The 26,712-nt window shown below is 32.9% G+C and overlaps 2 protein-coding genes across 5 annotated transcripts; both read left to right on the top strand.

Moving 5' to 3' along the window:
- Window positions 1-575: 575 nt before the first annotated feature.
- LOC129290549 (uncharacterized) lies at window positions 576-5,319 on the top strand. 2 transcript variants are annotated; one of them, XR_008588444.1, is made up of 6 exons: window positions 576-759; window positions 884-1,130; window positions 2,890-3,025; window positions 3,131-3,222; window positions 4,882-4,989; window positions 5,121-5,319. XR_008588444.1 is itself a non-coding variant. In XM_054927342.1 (6 exons), the coding sequence occupies exons 1-6, from the start codon at window positions 717-719 to the stop codon at window positions 5,181-5,183; spliced, it is 705 nt and encodes a 234-aa protein (XP_054783317.1). In that variant the 5' UTR covers window positions 586-716; the 3' UTR covers window positions 5,184-5,319. The 2 variants fall into 2 exon arrangements, 1 of the variants encoding a protein (XP_054783317.1); XM_054927342.1 differs by having other exon boundaries at window positions 586-759; window positions 4,866-4,989.
- A 7,120-nt stretch (window positions 5,320-12,439) lies between these two features.
- LOC129290752 (nudix hydrolase 3-like) lies at window positions 12,440-25,519 on the top strand. Of its 3 annotated transcripts, XM_054927698.1 has the most exons (21): window positions 12,449-12,776; window positions 13,123-13,302; window positions 13,766-13,843; window positions 14,762-14,858; window positions 15,962-16,095; window positions 16,363-16,444; window positions 17,210-17,296; window positions 17,611-17,717; window positions 18,900-19,071; window positions 19,147-19,379; window positions 19,478-19,559; window positions 20,637-20,702; window positions 21,750-21,827; window positions 21,919-22,014; window positions 22,404-22,510; window positions 22,613-22,781; window positions 22,925-23,008; window positions 23,994-24,088; window positions 24,172-24,262; window positions 24,350-24,496; window positions 25,237-25,519. In XM_054927698.1, exons 1-21 carry the CDS (start codon window positions 12,682-12,684, stop codon window positions 25,291-25,293), a joined length of 2,337 nt encoding a protein of 778 aa, XP_054783673.1. In that variant the 5' UTR covers window positions 12,449-12,681; the 3' UTR covers window positions 25,294-25,519. The 3 variants fall into 3 exon arrangements, with proteins under 3 accessions (XP_054783675.1, XP_054783674.1, XP_054783673.1); XM_054927699.1 differs by lacking the exons at window positions 22,404-22,510; window positions 22,613-22,781 and having other exon boundaries at window positions 12,445-12,776; XM_054927700.1 differs by lacking the exons at window positions 24,172-24,262; window positions 24,350-24,496; window positions 25,237-25,519 and having other exon boundaries at window positions 12,440-12,776; window positions 22,613-22,758; window positions 23,994-24,089.
- Window positions 25,520-26,712: the final 1,193 nt, after the last annotated feature.

Here is a 26,712-nt window from a genome sequence, read left to right on the forward strand (position 1 = left end):
TAATCAAGATATGTATAAATTTCTTGAAATGTTACACTCATATAGAAAACTTACTTCTTACGAAGTAATTTTTTTTTTTGGAAGTGTGAATAGTTGTATCAAGTGACCTAAGGATTATTTAAACTAAAATTAGTTGGCGATATTTTTACTTTGGGTTCACATATTTAAATTTTGATTTTAAATTAATAATTTTATATTTAAAATTAAATTTGTTTATTTATATAGTGTAAATTTTTTTTGATAAAAAGAAAAGAGTTGAATCACATGAAACGAAAGATTGAGATAACAAATTTGTTTTCACTTTTCAATCGGTAAAAAATAAAAACAGGAGATGGAAGAAAAAACAAACCAATAGCTGTTCCTGTTAAGAAAAAAGATCAAAGAATTCACGTATAATTATTTTTAAATTACAATTAATTTTTGCTGAAGAAGGATATTTTAGTAACTATACATCAAAATTAATTACAATTATAGTCTTTGTGACTTGAGAGTTATTTATACATTTCATTTTGAGAAAATTAGAATCTATACATGGGCCTTCTATGTGAGTTTCTCAAAAATGTTCAGAGAATCTGCTTTTTCTTTTTCTTTTCCTTTAGTCAAATTAAAAATTTGAATTACCTCCTCGTATCCGAAAAGTTGTCGCTTTGTGTTTTCTTGTTGGAGAAGCAGAAAAGCTCGGACAGTAAACGCTGTAGACACTAGACAGGGCCTGGATGACGACTTCAGAAACTTCAAACCTAAGCCGACCACAACGAGGTAAACAAATTTTCTCATGCTTATCCTCGAAATTTGTTCGTTTTCAAGAAAAGAAGAAGAAGAAGAAGAAGAATTGTTGAGGATCTTGCAGAAACAGTGCCAACGGATGATTTTATTTTCTCAGCTAACAAGGGTTTGAGAAAGTCAGAGGGTTCGAAGGAAGGAATTTGCCCACTTACTAAGAAATATTGGCATCAACGATACAGGCTGTTCTCGAAATACGACCAAGGCATCCAAATGGATGAAGAAGGTTGGTTCTCTGTAACACCCGAAGAAATTGCCATTAAACATGCTCAGAGGTGTTCAGATCATGACCTTGTGATTGATTCCTTCTCTGGAGTTGGTGGAAACGCTATTCAGTTCGCCGCAAAGTAAATTTATTTCTTATTATTTTTGCTTAAATTCAGTACTTGCTTTAATATTCTGAAACTTGACATATAATGCATCAGGGATGATGAAACTTTCACTAGCATAGCATAGTATTGAAATCCTGACTGTTTGAACCGGTAAACAGTTGAAGCCATTCCTTTGACATGTTTAATAAAATACCTTGCATATGGCCGATGACTATGGTTCTAATTTTTAACTTTTTGAATAAGTGTCTTGAGTTCAATGACCAATCTGCTTTATTACTTAAATTTTCCTTAGTTATTATTTTGTTCCCTCAAGTTTAATTTTTATTAATTTAGTCCTTTAAAGTTATATTTAATTATCATGTTAGTTCTTTCAATTTTAAAACACAAATATACTATACTCTTGTAACAGAAAAAATACAAATATACTCTTAAATTAATATAATGTGTAAAGTATGTTGGTGACTTGACAATTATACCTAGCTCAATGAGAACAAATTAACCTTAAAATCAGTGTAATTTTTATTAACGCAGTCCCTTATCCTGTTTGTTGTTCTTTTTGTTTTAAAAAATTTATGGGTGTGTTTTTTTCCTATCTAAATAATGACACTTCTTTTCATTAACTTATGTAACTACCATCAATATTTTGCTATTTATGTCAGCAAATTTTAACAATGTTACATCCTCCTTAAACAATAAAGACTAAATCGATAATTGAGATATACTTAAATAATCAAATCAGTAAAAATTAAACTTAAGGGGCCAAATTGATAATTGAGGCTAACTTAAGAGACTAAAAGTTTCACTATCTCAGTATATTAAAGTACTATTTGTTGCGTCATATTCTAAATTGAGTAATTGCTTTCCTAGTCTGAGCCTTGAAGTATACTACATTACATTATTGAAGGCCACCTTCTCCTTGGCAGCATCGAATTGCTTGTGTGCTTGTTGGACTTGGATTCCTCGCTCTTCCTAACTCCATGGAGTGCTCAGGATTAGTTATAAAGTTAGAATATTTGTGTTACTTTATAATTTTATTTTACTTATAATCAATTCTTACAAACCTAATACACTGCACTTGAGCACTTGACAAATTTTGACAAAGCAGATGAATTTTTTTCCCCCAACATTTATAAACTAAGCTGAAAATGGTGCATTGTAGTTTTATGGTAAAAATGCAATGCAAGAACTCTGCTAGTGACCAACTTAAATTTATTATTTTTAATATTGACTTTGGTTGACTGTGTTTATGTATAAAAGTATATTCTGTCGGAACAGCTTGTATTTGTTCATGCAGTTTGCACCTGTTTGGAGCTATTGATTTGAAAGCAGTGCGATGGGTTAGAATTGGTTACTATCTTAAACCTTCATTTCCATGCTTTTGCTTTGGAACCTTACAGGAACTAGATGAGACACACACAAAAGGAAAATACTACTTTGGGTCCCTATACTTTAATTGTATTTTGTTTTTAGTCCTATAATTTGTTTTTGTTGTTATTCATCCCTTCTATTTGATCCGTCTGCAATGTTAGTCTTTTTAATTTGAAAGATACTCATAATGACCATGAGCAAATCCAAATGGTTTTTTATTTTACTGACATGGACTTATACAATTTATAATTAACCTAGCCCAAAACTGCTTCTTCCAAATTATCACATAATTTGACACTGTTAAATCTGTGGAACCGTGCAGGAACTAAATGATGAGCGTGTGCGCATGTGTGTATAAACACAACATAGTATCTTAATTCTCATAGTTTGTTATATCAATTTTCAGGGCCTGTCATGTTATTGCCATAGACATAGATCCTGTAAAAGTTGAGCTGGCCATGAATAATGCAAAAGTATATGGAGTTGAGGAATATATTGATTTCATTGTTGGAGATTTTTTCGCACTTGCTCCGTCGCTGAAGGCAAAATTTTATTGTCACTTTTTTGAGAATCATGTTCATTCACAATAACTCGATTCATTTTACTATACTATGATGATACTATTACTTTTATGCTTTCATTCTCAGGGGGATATAGTGTTTCTTTCACCGCCATGGGGCGGTCCTTCTTATAAGGACATTCAAACATTTACACTCGAGTTACTTAAGCCGATAGATGGGTATGTCACGCTTACTTGTACCTTGAATGCTAAACTTTCCTAGAAATTTGTGTAATCGCTTGTTTGATTTTGAGTCAGATTAACTTATAGCCTTTTTTTTTTTTCTGGGTTATAGGACGAATTTACCTAGGAAGTTTTCTGCTAGGTGCAATTGGTATTCTTCACTTTCAATTAACACAATGTTATCCTGGAAGTTTAAAAAGTGGTGCAATGCCATTGTGTTAACATCTGACCAGCGTTAATTGCTAGTCAAATGTTATTATAGGGTGACACTGCCATTTTTGAAACTTCCAGGATAACATTGTGCCAATCAAAAGTTAAGGATACCAACTGTGCTCCATGGAAAACTTCCAAGACCAATTTGCCCTACAACCTTTTTTTTTTTTTCCTTCTTCCCCTTTGCTGCCTTCAATTCCCATTTACATCAGCGTGTGGTGGCCTTTTCTTTTCTTTTTTTTTTTTAATGCCAAACAGAATGTCAGTGGCAGCTTAAAAGTACTGTTGATCTCTCTAGTTCCCTGAAAGTTATATTTGGTTCCCCTGGTTTAAAAATTAGGCAATGTGGTCATCTTATTTGTTTAAAATAAGTCAGTTTCCTTTCTGTATCTTAAACCTATACAAATTTAATGTTAATAATAATTGTGGACTTATACAATATTGTTTCCGAACTTGACATTGAAGTCAATATATTGAAATTGTTATGATATTTTATATAAACAAGAAGGCAGAAGAACAAATTTGGTTCACTCTTTTAATAGGAGGACGTTGTTTTTTAAACTACGTGGGCTGAAGTGAAACTTGCATGAAACTAGGGGAACAAAGATGTGTTTAAGCCAGTATTGTCGCCAATTAGATATTCAAACTTCTGTTACTGGTTTTCATGGAATTGTTATGCATTTATGAATCTGTAATGATTGAATCTCACTGAAACCTTAGATTTTATGGATCTTTTGCCTTTGAAATCTAGCCAACCATTGCTTTTCTTTTTCTTTTCTTTTTGGTTATTGATTTTTAGGCTGGCACTAACTTCCCTATCTCAAGACATATTTGGATCCATCTTTAGTTGACTCAAATGTAACATGCCAGTAAATGTTCAGGGTGTTGGTGGATCTCTTTTTCTCTCATTTAGGATTTAGTTATTTATTGATAAAATACAATGATGTTGTGTGATTCATTCAAGGGCTGAATGGTAATTTTGCCCTTAGATGATGAGTTTAGGAGTGTTAAGGACTCAACTCATTTTTAATGCAATATTTTTTTTTTTCAACATTTGAAAATGGTGCAATGTCACCCTTACCATTAACAAATGTGAATTTTGAATATTAATTGGCTAGAAATTACAAAAAAAGATGTCAAAAATTACAGAAAAGAGCCAAAAAAATTATAATTTTTTATATGATACTTTTCTATAATTTTTTAGTCAAGTAATGGTCAAAATTAATTTTTATTGACAGTAAAAGTAACATTGCATCATTTTTAAATGTTGAACAGAAATATTGTATTAAAAATGAGTTTAAGGTTCCAAACGCTCTTAGACCTATAATTTAAAGGTAATTTTACCCTTTAACCACTTATTTAACTAACCAATTTGGTGACATAAGACTTGTTGTTTTGAGGTGGAAAAAGGTTAATCCTTTTTGCAGTTATACTTTGTTTCAGGTTGCTCAAGCTATCACTCCCAATATCGTCATGTTTCTACCTCGGAACATAAACCTAAAACAAGTTCCGGAGTTGTCCTGGTTGTCTTCTCCTCCTCTGGAGCTTGAGGTAAAATGTCTGCAATATTTGGTTCATTCTAGAATTGTGTTTCCACTTACAATTTTAGGCTAGAGACAGATTACAACAAAGGTGAACGGTCCAGAACTTCCTGTCCAAGTACTATTGTTTCAACTTTGCAGGTTGAACCAAATTATATACAGAACCATCTCAAGGGTGTTACTCTGTACTTGGTAGTACGGTAGCTGCTTTGCCGAGATGTTCTACCGATGCCGATGATCTTGTATAAATCACAGGGAATAAAGTCCTTCCATATGAAGACAGTGTAATTAAAAGTGTTGAACGCAACCTTCTTTTATCAGCAGAAAAATTGGATGGTCATGGGATGAATTATCAGGCATGCAGGCTTTGACGGTTTTTTTTTCCCCCTTGTTTGGAGCTATCTCAATTGAACTAAAATGGCAATGGAAAGAAAGCAACAAGAGGCAACATATAATAACCTTTATTATTAACTCCTAATTAACTCCACTAACTGATAATTTAAAAAGAATGGTCAACTATGACTTTAAAGTTTAAAATAAATATAAAGATCGGACTTGAAATTAGGGTCTTACATAGGTATTTGAAGAAATAAATAATATTTTTCAGCAATTAGAATGATTGAGAATATTTGAAAACATGGAGTATGCAACTTAGTATTGAGAGAGGGATAGTGAAGAACATAATAGTTTTTTGGAGTTTGCACTAGCTTGATGTAGCTAAAGCTTCCTAGCTGCGGTTATATGTGAATTGACACACTAACCCCAAACTAGAGGCATGTTTATTGCAGCGCAAGTCACCATGACTCGCTCATTGCATCTAGCAACGTTACTCGTCACAATCAGCATGTACCAAGCACTCACCACAAAAATCCTGCGTTAATAACAAGTAAACATGTAAAAAGTGACTTCAACCTTACTTGATTAATTACTTGGATCCCTAATTAGGGTGATTTCAAGAGTCTAAATGCAAACAAATTAAATAGTTAATTACTGCTACTAATGAAATGATATAATTATGCAAGATTATATCTATTCCATCTTTATTTCTCTCTTATATTTTCTGACTAAATTAATGGAATATTAAAATATGTAGAACTAACTTTGTGTGTTAAATTAGCTTCACTCTTCAAGTGTGAGGGGGTGACCCAGCTAAGGCCTCATATTAACTTTTGGGACCATAGATTCTCCCATTTTAAACCCAACGGGTGTCATTTTGCCCAGTCCAAGTAAGTATCAAGAACCAAAATATCAAGGCATTGTAGTGCTAATGAGTACCACATGGATTTTCATGATGTCCTATTATCTCGGTGAACTCTCAACCATTCATGATCATGCATATGCTCACATTATTTAATAACTTACCATCAATGTTGCTCGATTAACTTATCTTATAATTAAGCTCATCCTATTAAGTCAAGGATAATTAACCAATATTTAAATTTCATGCCAATACCCGTAAACTCATGCACAATAATACATCATCAATATATATATTTTACAACCTTACTCATGCATATGATTACCCTATCAAATCATATATCCTTACTCAACTTATAACATCATGCCAAACAAGCACTGAATCACTTAATCACACATCCACTTTTTCATATCAATGCTTATACATTCACATACAAAAATTTATTTGTCAAATTATAGTGGTCACAGACCAATAAACATTATACTTGATAACTGCATTGAAATTTATTCAGTCATGCTATATAATTAATGCCATCAAACCTTAACACATGGCAAAACCATTCAACTCAAATCAAATTAACATTTCTATGTCATCATCAACAATCTCATAACCACAAATCACATGCTTCATAACAATTAATGCCAATATGCTTGTATAAACCACATTATCATTTTTATCACAATTAACAATATATAACTTATAATTGCAAAAACAATTATCTAAAAAGAACTTAACTCCTAGCTACTTCAACTCTTAGGTTACCACCTTAAGAGTACACTTTGGACTCCAAGAAAGCTCTTAAGTAAAAAAGTTCTAAGAGTTAGTGTTAAATCCACAATAGAATTATAAACTTCTTAATGGCTAATCTTCATTAATTAGCTCTCAATCACGATTAAGGTCTAATACCTCTATTAAGTATATTAATCAAAAGCAAAATCAAACTTACTTCCATTAACTTATTTAAACCTTCATTAAGTTTTAAACTTAATTAATTAGCATTGCAGTTGACTCTAAACCATGGTTTATTATTGTTATTAACTTAATCTAATCCAAAACAATCCAAGAATTTTGGAGTTAAGCACGCTTTTATGATAAACATGGCTGGGATTGCTTTAGATTTGAATCCTAATTTAATCACTACTAAAACTTGTTTAAAGAAGAGATTAGAGGGTAGGAGATATATTACAAATGTTATATTGAGTGATTGAGAGCAAAAGTTCATGCCCTAATATCAGGAACTCCAAAACTCTAGCAAAAGTCCTTCAAAATCGCCCTAAACCTTTCAAAAACCTCATTTTTGCATTTTTTTTTTTGTGAAAGAACATTTAAGTCTGAAAATGTGCTGTTCATCGCAACCAAAGTGCACTCATTAGCAACCATAGTATCATTTCACTAACCCAACTTCATAATTAATTTCACACACATTTTCAAAATTCTGAATTAAAAATTTATAGAAAGTTTGGGATGTCTACTTTTTATATTATCATTTGCTCCTTAAAAAATTTTATTATAAAGACAGCTCATTCTTATCTTCTTCTAAGCTTTAGTTGATTATAAATCATTTTCTAATTTATTTAAATACCCTTTAAATCGCTTAAAATATCATTAACATAATTAAATTGAAGGGTAAGTATTTATGATATTATACAACACATCTTTTGTCGTGTAGTGGTTTGGCTCTACATGTGGCTTCCAAGAGAAAATTAGGCTGCATTTTGAGATTGATATCGGAAGCTGTTAACTAACATTTTCTAGATGTTAACTCATCAAACTTTGGAGCCTCTGTTTAATGTTTATTGATTGGGATAATTTATATACTTAACTTTATATCTTTAAAATGCTTTGTTTTTAAATTAAATTAATATATATATAAATTTTTAAATTATTATTATTATTTTTTATTATATAATAAACTATTGTTATTAATATTATTAACACACTAAAATTTAAGAGCCTTGCATCTTTTAAATCAACATAGGTGTATAAGTGTTCATTAACTTTGTAAAGAGACTAACATTTCATAATCCATTAAGTTCTATTTTTAAAACTTAACGGTCACGTCACACGTTATTTTAATGAATTGAAAAATATTAGCTTCTTTTATAAAGTTAATGAATATAAATATACCATTGTTGATTTAAAATATTAAGAACTTATAGAGAAAAAGTTTTTGAATATTTTACCATTTTTATAAATTTAAAAGAATTAAGCATAAGTCCACTATTTAAGACTTGTTGATGTATTGACTGTTGTTATATTTTATTTTCTTTTAGGTATTAATATTGGTTCAAGGGTATTAAAAGGGAGGGAAGTAAAATTTTAATGAGTTTACTTTTTTAAAAAAATGGGCAAGCAGGGTTGTAAAATTTTAATAAAAATAGAAAAATTAACTAAAAACGTTGATTCCACTTCTCTCTCTCTCGCTCTCGTCTCTCTCTCTCTCTCTCTCTCTCTCTCTCCCGCTCCTCTCTCTCTCTCTCTCTCTCTTCATGAAGTGATTAAAATTTTCCTTCATTCCCCTCGCTTATAAAAAAAAAAAAAGAGTCAATGTTTTTGCGGATATGAAAATCAGAAGGTACCTCTGCTTAATCTAAATTCATGTATGAAAAGGGCAAATAAGATAGGATCATTCATTAAAAATCACAACTATGTCGTTTGAATCATGATAGTGGCCTTTCGGGACAAAAAAATATAAAATTCCAGTAAAGGGTCATTACTCATTAGTCTTAATAATAATAATATAAAATTGTATAATTTCCCCTTTCCTAAAATGTTTCGTATTACATTTTAGAAAGCTGGTTGCAAATTACTAAATGGTTAGTAGTAAGTGACAAAATTTGAGTTAAAATCTTTGCAACAATGCTTTGAGATTTTGCATTGACTTTTTAAAATTAGATATTGACATATGAAAATTTTTAATTTTGCAATCGATGTAAGATCTTAATACAAAAAATTTTAACAAATTAATTAACTCATACATATAAACACGGGAATTTCACACTAACTTTCCAAATTTTAATATTGATATGTGGAAAACTTGCAACTAATTTTTTTAAATTTTAATATTGTAAAGACATGTTGCATAGATTTGATACTCATTTTTGGTAATTTACTAATGTTTCAAAAGTTAACACGAAATATTTAAAAAAAAAAAAGATAATTATGCAATTTTATGATATTATTAACTATCAAATGTTCTTCACTTAAATTTTAAAATTTTTAGTCTTAAATTTAAGAGTTAAAGTCTAATTTTACCTTTATACTTATTTTTAAAAAATATTGGGTATTCTATATCTTTAAGTTAGACAATTCTCTTCCTAAACTTTTTTTATCAAAGAAAAATTGCCTTCTATTAGTGTTAGTGTGCCATTTGTTCTCCCATTTTCCGGCTATCCAACCTATAAGCCATGACTCATCGTTCACTTCTGATGTGGCATCCCATTACCAGTGACATGGCTCTACTCATAGCAAAAAGAAATGGCAACGCCGATGAATTTAAAGTCGAAATACATTTGCGGGAAGTGTTCGGAGAAGGGGAACATGGTATTATACAGCACGAACTCGTTGGCAAAGGCGTCCATAGACCAATGGTTAGAGGCGGAAGGGCAGAGTTTCAACTCACCCACCTCAGTTCTAATAGTTTAGCTCGCGTTCAAGAAATGAAGGCTACGAAGACAAGGGAAATCATAAGGGAAAGTGCCGTTCAAGTGGTTATTTAAGAGATCTAAGTAATTCAATGACTTCAAAACAGAGATAGGTTTGACATTTCCTTTGATTTCACAGTTTGATAAGTTAAGGTGGTTCAAGTTGGTGAGTTTTTGAAAACCTACAAAGCAGGTATTTCATATTGTTATGAAAAAGGTCAAGAACTTTCAGCTTTGAAAACCTAGAAAGCTGAACATGATTCGTGAACCTATTGTGCGAGAGATTAAGCATTTGAAGAGCAGAGGCGGCCAAGGAGCCATTAATGCTACCTTTGAACCTATTATAGGAAAGGTTGACCTCTAGTGAGTCAAAGCTTGCCCAAAACCAATGAGGCACTTGACCTTTAAAAGAATTCTTAAAGAGATCATGAACTTGTAAGTCTGAAATATTCTTCAAAAACTTCCACGGAATGGCCCCACGGAGATTCTTGGAAGCAAGCTATTAGAGCCTTAAACTGATCATCGAAACAATGGGATAACCAAGAAATGTTGAATCCAAAGACTAATTTGAAGGGCTTGGACACAAGGTTGAGGTCTTGTTGATTGACTTTGCAAGAGGAGGAAGAAGATTTAATAGAGCAAGCATAGGGGAAGAATTTCCGTGAGAAAAGGTCCGTGATACGCCACATCACTAGATAATGGAAGACTCTACAGCATGCAAATAGAAGAGTATTTTTGCTCCTTTAAAAAATAATTTAAAAAAAGAATTATCTCACTTAATTGTACAGGATGCCTAACATTTTTAAAAAATAAATACATGAAAAAAATTAAACCTTAACCCTAAATTCATATTAGGAATAATGAATTTTTTTTATCCCTCAAGTTTACTTTAATTATTGATTTGGTTCTTTAAGTTTGATTTTTATTGATTTGATCCTTTATGCTTTCTTATATTATCATGCAAGTCCTTTAAATTTTAAAACATAAATTAACTCTCCAAATAATCAAATGTGTAAAGTATATGAGTTAAGAGTCATTTTTGCTCATCACTTATACGAGAAATGTCACTGAAAACTCTAAATTCAACTATGATTTATTTGTATCTCTCAAACTCAAATATTCTTTGTTTTATCACCTTACTTTTTTTTTTTTTTTACAATGTAGCTTACATTTGACTTATTTAATATTTTTATACAATATTGCGTAGTGGGACCCGCCAATATTTTTTATAATATAAAAAAATTTTATTTTTTATAATATAAAAAATTTTCTCTCCTTCCCTCCCCCTCATCCGACCAATATCTCTGTCTCCATCCTCTGATCACCTTCATTCCAAATCATCCTTCAACTAAGAACACACACAAGCTGAGATAAGGGAGTGCTTGAGGGTGATGAAGTGGAGAAAGTAACATCTATTGTCTCAGCCAACTCTCTCTCCTTGTCCAACTCCCCCCCCCCCCCGGCTCCATCTTTTTTTTTTTTTCTTTTTTTAACCAGCTTTCTCCCCTGTCCGCCATGCGGTTCACCTCATCAATTTCTGGGTTCCTTACAATCCCTAGATCAAAAAGCTCATCGTCTCTCTCTCCTCGAAGATACAGGCCCTTCGTCTCTATTTCTAAGGAAAAAAGACAAGGGAGAATAAAGACAAGTTTGACTATGAGGTGGAACATGCAAAGAAGGTGGAACACAAGGTGAAAGCATGAAGGAGAGAGAGTGAAGTCTTGGAAAAGATCCTATACGTTGAGGGAGAAGGGATCGAAGATATTGTTCTTGCGACTCATCATCACCTTTGTCTTTGGCACCATGAAGTGCGGTATCGTTCTCTACAACACATCATCACCACCGTTCATTCAACTACAAGAGTATTGCATGAATCCACCACTATCGGGTGATTGAGAAGCATGAGATTGAAGTCGCTAGTCACAGAGAACACATCACTAACACCAATTACAACAAGGTGATGAAGCAATTGAGAGTGGCATTGGAGGCAATTGAAACATAAAGAGAGGGAGCTTCTTGGACAATAGTAGAGCCGTTAGTGGGAATGAAACCCACATTGTTGGTGTTGGGTTTGGTAACGTCAGGAGAAACGATCATGGACATGGTTGGCCATCATATTGGTTTAATTTTTATTAATATAATCCTTTACATTATTTTTTTTATTCTCTTTTTTTTTAATTTCAAAGTCTGTTTTTTGATTTTTTTCTTACTTAAATAATTATACCTTTTATTAATTTACATGGCTTCCATCAATATTTTATTATTCATGTTAACAAATTTTGACAATATAACTTTCTTTTTAAATAATAAGAACCAAATTAATAATTAAATTAAACTTAAGGGATTATATTGATAGAAATTAAACTTAAAGAACAAAATCAATAATTGAAACAAACTTGAAACATTAAAAGTTATATTATCTTTCAAATTAAATCAAATTTTTTGTACTAAAAGATTATTCTCCCTTATAAAAATATATCATTTTATAATTATGAAAGACGATATTTTTGAATTTTAAGACAGAAAATGAAAATTCACCTGAAAAAATATATAACGGAAGAGGGGGGAAGGGGGAAAAAACAGAGAAAAGGAGAGTGAGGGGGGAGGAATGTGATGCGTTGCGTCCGTCTTCTCAAAGGAAGCGAATATCACACTGGAATATATATATTATATGCATATATAACGTATGCACAGAGAGAGAGAGAGAGAGAGAGAGAGTGACAGTGACAGTGATGCGTTGCGTCCTTTTCAAAGGAAGCGAAGATCACACTGGAATAATATTATATAGGGTCCAAGCAAGAAAACGATATAGATCAGTATCATTTCAAGTTCGTTGACTGTTGGTGTGGGCTGATTATCAATGGCTGATTCTGCAGCTCAACACATAGAGAAGCAAGAAGAGCACCTCGACGTTCTCACCAAGTCTGGCCGTAAAACTGGGATTTCCAAGCCCAGGTAAGTTATGACTCCTTTGTCTTCCCCTTTCACTCCTCTGTTTGGTCGCCGAGAAAACGCACGAAAATTTTGTACGGGATTTGAGTTTTAACGATGGGTATTGAGATGTTTGCATTTTTATTCAAATTAGCTTATCATTCTCCGTAGATTATAGTATTCGGTTGCAAATTCTAAGGCTAGGGATTGTCCTAGTCCTTCTACCAAGTTATCTAATCGAGTTTAGTTGAATTTCTTTTATTCTGCCACGACATCTATGGTGAACAATACTTCCATTCATTCTGCTCTTAGATTATTGTTTGAGTAGAAATATCAGCTCCTTAATTCTAGTCTGTCACTTCATGTACAGAGGAGATGTACATCGAGATGGGGATTACCATCGAGCTGTTCATGTATGGATTTTTGCGGAGAGCACTCAAGAACTGCTTCTCCAACGACGTGCTGACTGCAAGGATTCGTGGGCAGGCTTGTGGGATATCTCCAGCGCTGGACACATAGCTGCTGGTGATTCCTCGCTGATAACTGCTCGGTAATGGGTTTCATTTCCATCTAAATTTTGTTCTTGATCTTACTTTTGGCAGATTTTGAACATCCTTGTTGATCCTAGGTAATGAGTATGGGGTCTCATTTCTTGTTTTCTGGCAAGGATAAATTCTAAAGTTAAAACAATGAATACGGTTTACTAACTAAAAACACTAAATATGTTGTTTACACTGCTGAACCACTAAATTTTAAGAAATGTTTACTCTTCAATTTAGATTTGAATTATATATTGCAGCCGGGAACCCTTTTATCTTATTCGTATGTTGGAGATGCGGGTATGCTTGAATGACATTAGAGTTCAAGTAGTTCTTGCCTATTTGTTTTAATCTCGATCTTGAATGAAATATACAGATTGCCTATATAAAATATAAATGTTGTAATCCTTGCAGAATTATGCATATTAAAGACCGAGTTTTGCATGACTCTTTTTTTTTTTAAAAAAATTTCAGGAGGGAGCTTGAAGAAGAGTTAGGCGTAACCCTTCCAAAGGATGCATTTGAATTGATTTTTGTTTTCCTTCAAGAGTGGTCAGTAAATCAAAACACTTCCTTTGTGGTAGCCCTGATGTACTTTGTCACAAAAATTTTCCTTTAAACGAAACCTTGAATGCCTTAAACATTCTCTATTCTTATCGACTATTGACCTTTTAGTTTCTGTAGTGTTGTACAGGAGATTTGGCAGTTAGCTTGAATGGTAACTAACATAGAAGAAAGTCTTGCATGCTCTCATTTTTCTCCTCCTTTGGAGTCTGGGGAAAATTATATGAAATTTGTTCTTTTATGGTTGGTTAAAGTTTTGGAACTATTGGCAGATGCCAATATCACCATCATTGCCATCACTTGCATCCTATTACATCAACCTACACATGTGTGCCCGCACACACTCATAGCAATACATGCCTAAGATTTAAGTACAAGAGCACAGCTAATTTGGGACTGTTTCTTATTTGATCCAAAGTAGCAGCTTGTGCATTTGTTCTGGATTCAGTTGATCCAAATACAGATCTGTTTGACTAAGGTCAATAATAGCTTTTATGAAGAAGAGTTGGAATAACAAAATTTAAAGTTGAGACTTCTTGGGCAATTTGGCTTTTTATATGGTGTGAAAGGACCATTTGAACAAAAAAAATTTAAGTTTCAACCAAGGATCTCAAGAGTGGCTTGTCTAATTTTTACTTATATTTTCTTCATGTTGTTTGACAAAATGTGATACTGCATACAATTTTAGCATTTAACCTCAGATACTTGAACAAGTCTTGAAATGCTGAGAGCAGGTGGATTGGTATAGTTAATGGCATAGCCGCATAGCAAAATATTTCCATACTGTGTATTACAAAGAAGAATTCTTTCCATTACTGACTAAGATTTTCTTTATATCTGACTGCTTGACTCCTGGGGATCTAAACATTATTGATAAGCTAATGTCTTTTCAATTATGAATCGCAGCGTCATAAATGATGGAAAGTATATTAATAATGAATATAATGATGTATATCTAGTGACAACTCTTGATCCAATACCACTGGAAGCCTTTACTCTTCAGGTGAGGATGCTTTACTTGTCAACAAAATGGATTTTCATATATCACATATTTTCCATTATTTCTTAAAATGGTAAATGTAAAATGGTAGGTATATTGATGTTATGATGGTTATTTCATCAGATGTGGTCTATGTGCTTTTTTTTTTTTGCAGAAATATAATGCTCCATAGTTTGTTCGATATTCATGATGATGTATAGGATTGATGTTTTCTATGAAGTATTTGTAAATGACTATTATCTGATAATGAAACAAAAATTATTGTTTACATAATTGCTTACTTAACCTATGAACCAATCATATGGCATGTGTATGTATGCACAACTTAATTGTGAGTGTGGCATTGTGGTTGTATTGATTAGAGGTTATTACATTAAGATCAAGGTTTGTCTATTATGTGCCAGAGAACTGATTTTGGGCAACCTCTAGATTATTGATCTGAGTTTTATTGTTGTGAGAAGCTTGTGCTTTTTGGAGCATCAAGTATTTAATGCACTAAATGGAGATTGCTCTTAATAAGCTGTGATGGGGGAAATGTTCACATGAAGTTGTAGTTAATCAAAGGCATTTTATTTTATGGAATTTTAGTGTTTTATAGAAAGAGAATTTAAAATCATGAAATAAAGCGTGATACTTTCAAGGTTAGACTCAACTGAAGGTGTCATCTTGTGCATTTATGGTTTCGTCATGTTATTTGGGCATCAGCCGATATTAACTGGGTATATCTCTCATGTACTGCATCTCAATCAATGTTGAGACTGGGATTCAATAGATTACCCAGCATCCAAGTGGAGCACCATGCGACCTAATTAATATTTTCATGTTCTTCAATTTACCATGTGCATTGGTTTTTCTTGGATGGTTTTTTGTCACAGTAGCAGCATTATTTTATTATTTTTCAGGGTAGTGCTACATAAGATAATAGTGAATGATAATAATATTCCTCTGTGTGTGTGTGTGTGTGTGTGTTCCTATATAAGCAATCATGCTTAAATATGCAAATCTAATTTTAGGATTTTCGTTCATATGTTTCTTTAAGTGCATGAGTGATTGGCATGGTGAACTTACATGGTCTGATTCAAGTGAATTTTCTATTAAAATCATAGGAAACTGAAGTTTCTGCTGTTAAATATATCTCTTATGAAGAATACAAACAGTTACTTGCCAAAGAAGATTCAGATTATGTCCCTTACGATGTTTATGGACAGTACGGTCAACTTTTTGACATAATAGATATGAGGTATGTTATTTCTTAATATTTTCTTGCTATTAATGTATTATACAATTATACAACTCCTTTGTTTTTTATTATGCATGTTTATAACCATTATTCTGGTTTGGTTCCTTGTACTGTTCTATACCTTTATTATTAATTCATATGGTTGTCTTAAAACTGTGCTGTCTTGGAAACATTATTTACATGCATTCAGTAAGGAAAGCTGAATGAGTTTAAAATTTTTCCACATTGATTATATGCTTATAGTGGTTTCTTGCAAATACGTTGAAGGTACAAAGATAATTCTGTGGCACGCAGTTTGAGTCTACAAAAACAACTCAGACGTTATGCTCCTAACAGCCTCAGTGCAGAGGTTGTTGAATTTTTGGTTATTTGCCTTCGTTATTTACTTTTTTTATTGGATTGGCCTCTATTTATGGTCTATTTTTACTTTCAACACAAAGTTTGTCTATTCCTCTTGTTGGATTGAGGTAACATTAGCCCGTCAGTATGACATTATTTTTCTACTTCCTTTATCATCACATTCCTCTTTAACTAAGATGCCTGTGAATGTAATGTATTTTGTATGGAGGATTTAATACGGTTGATGCACTTGATCTGGTTTTAAATACAAGGAAAAAATTATTAGCAGTTTCCTGTTCCCTAAAAGTTTTTTTTTTTTTTAACACAACCATAAAATTTGCTCGATTCTTTATTCTCTTAGAAATAGAATCTTGATCCAAAATAATGCTTCACACTCCACTCACAAACCTTATATTAAACATTCATCCATGGTGGGCTAATGGTTGAATATTTCATTGACTTTTGGGCAAGTAGAAAAGAATATGGTGAGATTACATATAGTTGACTAATTGTTATGAGATGTATGAGATTATTTCTTCAATTGAAGACATCATACTACAGTTAAATCAGAGTAATCAACTAGGAGGATGTTGGATGAATTTTCTACAGAAATAAATAAACCAATATATCAAAATTTAAATGAATATGATCCCTCCATTAGTTGCTATTGCTCGTAACTTGTTAGAAATCCTTGAACTACTCACAAAATCTTTTCTCCAAAACTTGACCTAGACCCTTAATCCATTAGAAGTAAATTTACTTTTATATTTTGCAGCTGGCAGGGCTCTCTGAATCAGACAAAGAGGCTCTTGTTTTTATTGTCAAGGCTGCAGCTGTTATGGATGAACTCTTTTATCTGCAGGTTGGTTTGCAATACACATATAGAAGTGCTTTTATGCCTTTGTTCAAGTTTTTGTGCATGCATGTACATGTCTGGTGTATGACATTTGTAACATTATATTTATGCTGCTAAAACTTTTATGTATGTGTATTGTTGTGCTGGAGACCATGTGTGATGTTTAATAATCATATTATTCTCAGCACATTATAAAGTTTGACTGGAAACTTATTTCTGGCTTCACATGGCCATTTCAATTTTTTCCTTTGATTTATGGATGCTCGTAGTGATGTACGTTACTTATATTTGTCTTTTTTACCTGTTTACTTCCAAATCAGGCCTGGTACAGTAATCCAGTTCTAAGAGATTGGCTGAAGAAGCATGCTGATGGATCAGAGTTAGATAAGTTGAAATATTCCTATTATCAGATTAACAAGTCCCCATGGTAAGTCGTGGCAGCTTACCCTAACATTACTGATGCTGTGTTAAGCTATCACTACTGATGCTGTACTGCATCTGTAAATACCTCTGTCAGGTTATTTCAGCCTATAATGGATAAATAGTACCAGCCAATTCAGTGTCACCAGATTGTCAGCAAGACAGTTCCAACTGTTAATTGGCCCCATTGGTTAACAATTTCTTTGACAAGGCTCCTATTTAATGCCAAACAATATGGCTTACAACGATGTTACTGACATTGATGCATTTGAATAAAATGGTTTGAAAATGATGAAGTAATGGTATAAAGAGTATTTCTCTTGTTGATCTCTTAATCAAATAGAACCAGCAGAGACACATATACAAGGAGCCAAATTAGAGGTGCTAAAACTGATTCATGCTCAGCCAGCCTAAAAGTGAAAGAATTTGAAAAAATAGATCAACCATAAATTAATCTGAACAATGAAACCATATTATCACTTATAGAACAGCTAGTTGACTAGCTTAGAGAAGGAAATAAAGATGAGTAAAATGTGTTGATGAATTTGAAATTTAATAGGAATTAATTCGAGATTCCATAATATTGATATATTGTACTGGTGTCATCTTAACATATATTCTCACTATTACTTCTGTTTGAGGGAGACATTGCTATATTGCCTCAAGCAAGGTTATGCCAGCATAGTTTTTTTTCTCATAATCATTTTATGTACATTGATAAAGGCTCAGATCATTGTACTGGTAGCCACCTATCCCCGCAGATTGGGCTTTTAGTATTAAAAGCTCAAAATTATCAATTATGTTTTCTTCTAGAGTTCTTGACACAGTTCACCTTGGCAGGATAACACGTCATTTTGATTTTGTTACAATTGACTTCAATATTGATAACCTTTGTTTGTATTGACCCCAGTTAGATTTCTGTCACTTCAAGAATGTACATTGTGTAACTTTGAATCATGAACATGATAACTTATTTTGGTCAATAAAATGAAAAATAGTTGGGGAAAGATAATCTGAACTGAAATGGCTGTTCTCATTTGAGGTTTCCAAAAGTATATGGTTCTTTTGAAAAATATATAAATATCATGCTACCTTGCGTGCTGCAATTCTGTTTGTTTTAATATTTTGGCTTGATTAAAAAAAAAAATCTCTTTTCAGCATGTTTAATAATCTTTCAGTATGTTGGCAGGTCAAGCCTTGATGAAGACCAGGCATTTTTGACGACTGCAGATTCAGCCATAAGGTTGCTTCCAGATGCAACAAAACCAGTTAAAAATTGGAAGGGTCTGGAATATAGAGCTGCATTTCCAGTGCAGAAACCACCCGGTGCAAATTTCTACCCTCCAGACATGGACAAAATGGTACTAATGCTAATAATATGATGTGCTGGGAATTTGATTTTCCAACATGGAAAACAATGAGCTTCTGTCATGTAGGAATTTGAACTATGGAAGGACAGTCTAGAAAAGGATCAACAGACAGAAGCAATAAGTTTTTTCAGTGTTATTAAAAGACACAGTGAATTTCTTCTGGACTCTAATACAACAGATAACAAAGTGGGTGCTGCCCATGATCTTTATATAGTTCCTTACTCTCAAGAATACAAGTCTCTTCTTGCAAAGGCTGCGGAGTTATTGCATAAAGCTGGGAACATCACTAGCTCACCAAGGTGCAGTTTCTTATGCTCATTATCAATCCATCATTGGGTGCTTCATGCTGAATATTTTAATTTATAAATGTTGGCTAACTCATTTTTTCCACATCTAGTTTGAAGAGGCTGCTACACAGCAAGGCTGATGCTTTCCTTTCAAATGATTACTATGACTCAGATATAGCCTGGATTGAGTTGGTTAGTCATTTCTGTAACTTCCTACTGCAAGATTTTTCAACTACTCAGCGAGAATGTAAGATGAATACAGTCTAACCAATCCCTTGTTTTAAACCCATTTAAAGATTATTAAGAAAACATTCAACAATCTTATTTTTATTATCATTATTAGCATGACTAGAAAGCATATTAATGACTGCTGGGTTACTTCTGCTTAATATGTCTCTGCAGCTAGACATGCACGTTTTGCTTTAATCTATTTCCAAACCCCTTCCTATTGGAATGATTACTTGATGATCAAGCCCTTTTTTTTTATATGAACAAGGCCATTTTATTCAGGCTATAAATGTCAATGGCCTCTTCATCTCAAAAGCTTAAGCTTCTAGATAAGGCCGAGGAATGGTTATATTCCATATCTCTAGCGTTCTCAGTTACTTGAAAGCCTGTTGGGCATCAAGTGATAATAAAGCAAGCACAATCCCATCATTCTTTATTCTGAAACTTCCTTTAATTAGGAGAATTGGATGACAAGGATTAAGCTTTTGTGTGTGTGTGTAGAGAGAGAGAGAGAGTTGCACCACCTTATTTATTTACTTCGTTAATTTTAACTTTGCGCAAGCATTACTATGTTCAATTCTTTTGCTCTTCCCCCCTTGAAAACTTCAATTAGATGAAATAAAGTTCTTGTTACATTCCATTCCAGCCTCAGAGGAATTGCAATTTGGGTTCTGCAATTCAAATCAGAAGGAATTTGTTTAATGGGATTTGTAAAAGGAGCTAAGGTCTGTTTTGGTCCATGAACAACCTGAATTATTTGCTATTGCTTTGTGTAGTCATTCACTTGCCTGCACTCTATCTTTTCTGTTGCTAGTCATCAGTCTTGCTAGGACGGAGAAGATAGTCATACACATCATTAAATAGTGACCTTGGCCTTTGAATTCAATAACTTCTTTCCTTGATTAGGCTTTTACCAATAATGCACAATATGTGGAATAGACTTCATTGCATTTAAATATTTAGCGTTTGCAGCAATGCGCTTTACATATGGCAAATTTCAAGATCATATAATTGTTGATCTTCTTCCCTTTTCTGGTGCAGGACTCTAAGTTAGATGTTACTATTGGACCATATGAGACTTATGAAGATAAACTATTTGGATATAAGGTAAATATTAATCTTTGATTGAGGCTTTGTACTGCATACAGATCACTTACACAATGTAGACTCCTGTGCTAGTGTGCTTGATTTTTTTAAAAGGTTAAAACTTTATATCTTTTTCCACTATAAAATGATCATGCTTCACACAATTAATGTGAATGCATATTACTATTGAATGAAGCTATTGTCATTACTGGGAAGCTAATTCAAAGAATCTTGATAGTTTAGATTTTTTATTTCAAATATTCATGTCTCATCTGTGAAATGGCAATTTTGTTTTATACTTAACACTATTTTGTGGCATGATGTGAGGATTCGTCTGAAATTAAATTGAGTGTTCCCCCCTTTTCAGTGGCTTCAACCTGAAGGGGAGTACCCGCTCAGGTAGAAGTTTAAAACGCAATCTCCCTCTTTCCCATAATCTGATGAGGTCCTTGATAATCCCAGTTAATCTGGTGTTGGGACTCACTTGTGCAGTGAAAATTCTGAGACTACCATGCCTTCTCTTTATGTCCCTTGATATAACTTATCCAATAATAATATCCAGCAAGATTACATTAGCAAGCAAAATATTAGGTATATCAAGTTATTTGGACGAAAGCACAGGAGTGGCTAAGTTTATTTTTTGAGGTGAATGAGGCTAGAAAGTTAGGCTACTCTTCCTTTAGCATAAGCTTCAATAGCATACTGACAGACACTACTAAATTTAGAGTATGGAACTTTGCCTGTAGCCCTTTAATCAATCAATAGTTATTTTACAATTGCCATTTCCTTCAAGTGCTTATCTCTTTCAGGCATGGAAAGAGGAACATTTGAAGCACATACACTTCAGTAAAAAAGGAATAGTGTCCATGCCAGACACATCTGGGACGTAACACTTGGAAAATGCCTCAACTCTTTGGAGTTTGCTATGTTATAGTGTTTACGTTATTATTAGCAATTATTGCATTTTCCACATGTTGGGTTGATTAGCCAACTTCTCGTAAGCAGTCTCTTTGAAAAATGAGTATCTTCTAACTTTATGATTCAATAATTCAATTTCTATTCTTCTAGGCCACCTTTGAAGCATTTATTGGAGTTCGGGATGATCAAGCTACAGCTCAACTAAAACTCTTTGGTGACAATTTGCAAGTGATGTCCTACAACCAATTCTTATCACAGAAGCATTTTATAGTAGTTTTTATATCTGCTATCAAATCTCAAAAGATTTCTGCTACTGAAGGTGCTGGAGCAAAATCTCCCAATGGACAGTGTGTACAAATCTGAAGATGTAAATGCTGCACCTATACGTGTTATCCAGCTTATATATAATGCTGGGGTGAGTATCAAGAATAATGTGATATTCATAATTTTCTTATGATGCCAATTAACGAAGATTTGAGTTATTAAGAAAATAATTCTATGGATATTTTATTTTGAAATAATTTTTTGTCTCAGTTACTGGCTGCAAGCATGATTTAAATGGGTTGCACTTGATAGAAACCTAATGAGTGAAGCATGGTTATAGTACATCATGACAAGAAACACTATGAATATATGATCTGGGAAAACAGGCTTAAGAATTTATTATTTAAGACGCATTCTTAAAATGCAATGCTAGTCTCACCTGCAAGTACCATCCAGTGTCCAGATTTTCTTGCTTTTAATGAGTACCACAGGCTAAAAGTTATTAAAATGGAAATTTTACATTCATGAATTATTTGTCAGGATGTCAAGGGACCACAGACTGTTGCTTTTAATCTGCCAAATGATGAGCGTATAGTAAATGATCGAGGAACATCAATGGTCATGCTTAAGAATGTTTCAGAGGCAAAGTAAAAACTCTCATATTCAAATGCCTAGTTTGTTCAAATTACCAACACGAATGGTTATCTTTTGTTGATAATTTTTACAAACCAGCTGCCTATCATAATCAGGTTTAAGCATATTCTTCTGCCCATTGCTGAAGTCTGTGTTGCAAAGGAACAACAAGAACTTGTAGATTTTGAATCATTTTTTACCCATACAATTTGCCATGAATGCTGCCATGGGATCGGACCTCATACCATAATACTTCCAAATGGTCAGAAATCTACAGTGAGATTGGTCGGTTTTATTTATGATTTGCTTTGTTTCAAAAATTTGCGTAGATTTCAGAACTTCTGCAGCAAACTCTCATTTTTAATGATGGATCAATATTTTCAATTTGACTGTATAACTAATGCATGATCTTCTTTCTTTTGATACAGGAATTGCAAGAATTCCACTCTGCTTTGGAAGAAGCAAAAGCTGACATAGTTGGTCTTTGGGCATTGAGGTTCTTTATCTACAAGGTCGTTGATTAAAGCTAATTATCATTGAATACATGTGTCCTGTGCATATTCTGATTGGCTGTGAACCCTGGGCCAACATCACAATGAAGAGAAGAATAGGATGCCTGGACAATGAGAAGAAATAAGAAATAAGTGATAAGGGGAAAGGAGAGTGAAAAAGGAAAATTAAAAACTAGAAGTAATGAAGGACAATGTATATTTATCTACTTGACCAGAAAGAGAGACAAGGGAAGTTAATTTTTAACCTAGGATCCCTCGAAAATTTAGATTCTCAAAGATAGTTTGAGAAATAAAATTATCCTAATGAATAAGAGATGCCAGTGTAACTCGTTAAGATAATCTCTAAGCTCCACGGTCATACTAGAATTAACTAGTCCTCTGTGACAGATCAAGGATTTCATGAATTTTTCCCCCCCGCCAGGGGGGGGGGGGTGTGGTGTGGTGGGGATTGAAATCAATAATATTGAATGTTTGTGGGGGGAACCCATTTTAAACTTTTTTTACTTGCAAAACAATTTTTTTTTCTAAATACCAATTGATTTTTTAAAAAAACAAAATTTTGGGGAGGGAGTCCTTGCCCTGCGCTACATCTTTCACTGCTGATCCTGTTTGCTATCACAAAGTAATTTTTGTTTTTAATGTCCTTGCTTGAGTTATTGTCCGATAAGAAATTGATTGTGAATTTTAAAATATTTCAGGGCATTGCATTTACTTGTTTTATGCTATGTTTAATTGATATCCAAAATATCTTTATCAAGCTGTAGGTTAACCTTCACAGAATAATATAAAATTATTAGACTTTTCCTCTCAGTCGACATTGGCCAGCCAAATTTGGCCTTCTGTGATTCACTTGAACTAGATTTCACGTGGCTTTTTAGCCATGTGGAAGTTACAATTCACGTTTGACCATTCATTCCATAGATTTTCTCGACAGCATCTTTTGTGGGCCATAACTAATGCTAATGTATGGCTTGTTTGAGTTCAGGACTTACTTTCCAAGAGTTTGTTGAAGTCCATGTATGTTTCTTTTCTTGCGGGATGCTTCCGGTCAGTACGTTTTGGTTTAAAGGAAGCTCATGGGTAAGCTAGTTATACTCTGTTCCTCAATCTGTTGTCTACTGTCATCCATAATCTGATTTTTCTGTCTGTTGTCATATTGTTAGAAAGGGGCAGGCATTGCAGTTCAACTGGTTATTTGAGAAAGGGGCATTTATCTTGCATAGTGACGACACATTTTCAGTTGATTTTTCCAAGGTATAAATGACTTAAAGTCTCTCTCCCTCTCTGTCATTTATCTGACTTAGTAGATTGGTGCAGTAATTGTATTTTGTTTCTTCAAAGATTGAAGGAGCAGTTGAGAGTTTGAGCAGGGAGATACTGACCATACAAGCCAAAGGTGACAAAGAGGCTGCAGGATTGCTTCTTAATAAATATGGTGTGCTCACAGAGCCCTTGAAAGTTTCTTTGAATAAGTTGGAGCTTGTTCAGGTAATTATAGTGCTCTGTTATTTGCGAACCTGATAGGTTGATGTGCAGTGGGACAATGCTTTTTGACAATCAAGTTATATGTTTCTTGTTCTTATTTTGCCAAATTTGAAGTGTATCTTTGATAAATGATAGAGCACAATGACGTCTTGCAATCCATGTAGCCGACCCCACCTAATGGGATAAAGGCTTGTTGTTGTTGTTGTTGTTGAAGTATAAGTGTATCTTAGCATCCTACAGAAAAGGAGCTGAAAATAAAGCAAGAAATTCACGTGATTAATTCTTTGAACATTATCATGATATTGCCTCACTTAAACATTGATTAATGATAATGATTGTGAAGTATCAACAGATGATGGCATGATGCACAATCCTTGTAATTAATTCTGTATATTATTGAAAGAAATAATGGTATTCTCATAAGTATCCTCATAATAATTAATTTTTCTTTTTCCATACAAAGCAGTATTGAGAAAGCTAGTTTACAGAAGAATACCTGCTGCTCAAGGCTACACATAAAAAACTACGTGCATGTTTCATACATGGAAAAATATTTTTTAGAAAGAAAATAAGAAATGTACCTAGAAACAAAATGAGATAACTGGATTTACCATTTCCTTTCTAGAAAGCACCTTTCTACCTACCAAACATTGCATAAGAGTTGTTTTATTGAAATGAAAAGTTATAATTTAGATGCTGCACTTTCGACTATAACTAAATAGTCTTTTTGTTGTATATTTTAGGTACCTGTTGACATAGCTCCCTCCTTTCCCATTGCTGAAAAAATATTGCAATCATGAAAGAAGATCCGAAGCAGAACTTTCCATGCAGTCATTGTCCTTGCATCCATCCTTCAAGTCAAATATGGAGCACATGCAAGTTCTTGCTAGAAAATAATTATTTAAAGTTAAATAAAAAAGATCTTCTGGTGTACTTAAATTTACAGTGAAAACTAATGGCATGATGGAAGGCTTGTTACATTATCTTCTAAAGCTAAGTGAAAAGGTTGTTCATATTTGAATGCTAGTTCTATTTGTTCCAGTGATGAGATCCCAGGTCAATGATTTCTTTGAAAGAATAGATTTAGGAGATTTATCACAGGCTTCATGATGGGATATTCTGTTTGACATTGTTGGACTTGCTTGAAGAACTTGGATTAGTTATTCTAGTTTAAAGACTAGGGGTGATTGGATAACAAGGCTATTTGGCAATAATGTGTACCTTCCAAGTGTGATTGTAGTTGGGAAGAAATATTCAAACCAATGGAGTGATACTGGTTGAATGCGATTGTCGAGTGAATTATATTAAATTAGTTGTTTCAACTAAAAAAATTAGTAGATGTAAGCCAAACTTTAAATGAATAATTGAGTCTGTTAAGGCATTTTAGTCCCTTGTCAAACAATGTATTTTGGTCAATTCAAATCAAAAGTATTTCCACCAAATATATTCTTCCTTGGCTGACAAATAAGGTGGCCTGGAAATGGGTAGTTTGAATTTAAAGTTGAAGTATGTCTGTGATTATTGCAAATTTTGTAAGGGGAAAATTATTGATATGTCTCAAGTAGGAAAATTAAATACAGATTGGCCCCTAAATTTCATTTATTATTAGCAGCCCTCAAGGGACTCGGGGGTAGTTTGGAAAAAGGCATTGATCTATTGACCACCTTGAGCTGCGGTTAACTGATTGTTGACCATCGGGCAATGTTGATTGGTTACCAGCAAGCATTGACTAGTCCTTGATTTACCATCGCGCATTCATTGACTAATAATTCGTCAACGGTTAAACAATGATTATTTGAATCATACTTATAAAATTGGTAAAGTATACATTTAGTTTTTTTAATTTTATACAATATTTTATTTTAATTTTTTAATTTTATAAAGTATCTTTTTAGTCATTTAACTCTAACATTATTAATTTTATCCTAACAAATTTATATTGAATTTTTAAATATTGATAAAACATTTTAAAATATTAACATATTAATTTTAATTTTTTTAAAACAACAATAATTGAAACAAAAATAATCATTTAAAACTAACGATGTTAGAGTTAAAGAACTAAAAAAAATATTTTATAAAATTAAAGGATCAAATTAAAACTTTATATACAATTAGATAATTAAAAGTATACTTTAACCATTCTCAAATATATATTTTTGTGCAGAGAGTAAAATAATTATGTATTGGTTAAATACGGAGTAGAAGGGATTGCAATT

The sequence above is a fragment of the Prosopis cineraria genome, unplaced genomic scaffold (genome assembly GCF_029017545.1).
Source record: "Prosopis cineraria cultivar Desert tree isolate PC_DT_omini unplaced genomic scaffold, ASM2901754v1 PC13, whole genome shotgun sequence".
In the NCBI taxonomy this organism is placed as follows: domain Eukaryota; kingdom Viridiplantae; phylum Streptophyta; class Magnoliopsida; order Fabales; family Fabaceae; genus Prosopis; species Prosopis cineraria.

Coding starts and splice junctions, on each gene's coding strand:
- LOC129290752 (XM_054927698.1), top strand. CDS start 12,682: ATGGCTGATTCTGCAGCTCAACACATAGAGAAGCAAGAAGAGCACCTC. Junction 20,703..21,749: donor ATAAACTATTTGGATATAAG/GTAAATATTAAT, acceptor CTATTCTTCTAG/GCCACCTTTGAAGCATTTAT. Junction 22,782..22,924: donor AGAAATCTACAGTGAGATTG/GTCGGTTTTATT, acceptor CTTTTGATACAG/GAATTGCAAGAATTCCACTC.
- LOC129290549 (XM_054927342.1), top strand. CDS start 717: ATGACGACTTCAGAAACTTCAAACCTAAGCCGACCACAACGAG. Junction 760..883: donor CCTAAGCCGACCACAACGAG/GTAAACAAATTT, acceptor TTATTTTCTCAG/CTAACAAGGGTTTGAGAAAG. Junction 4,990..5,120: donor CTCCTCCTCTGGAGCTTGAG/GTAAAATGTCTG, acceptor TCAACTTTGCAG/GTTGAACCAAATTATATACA.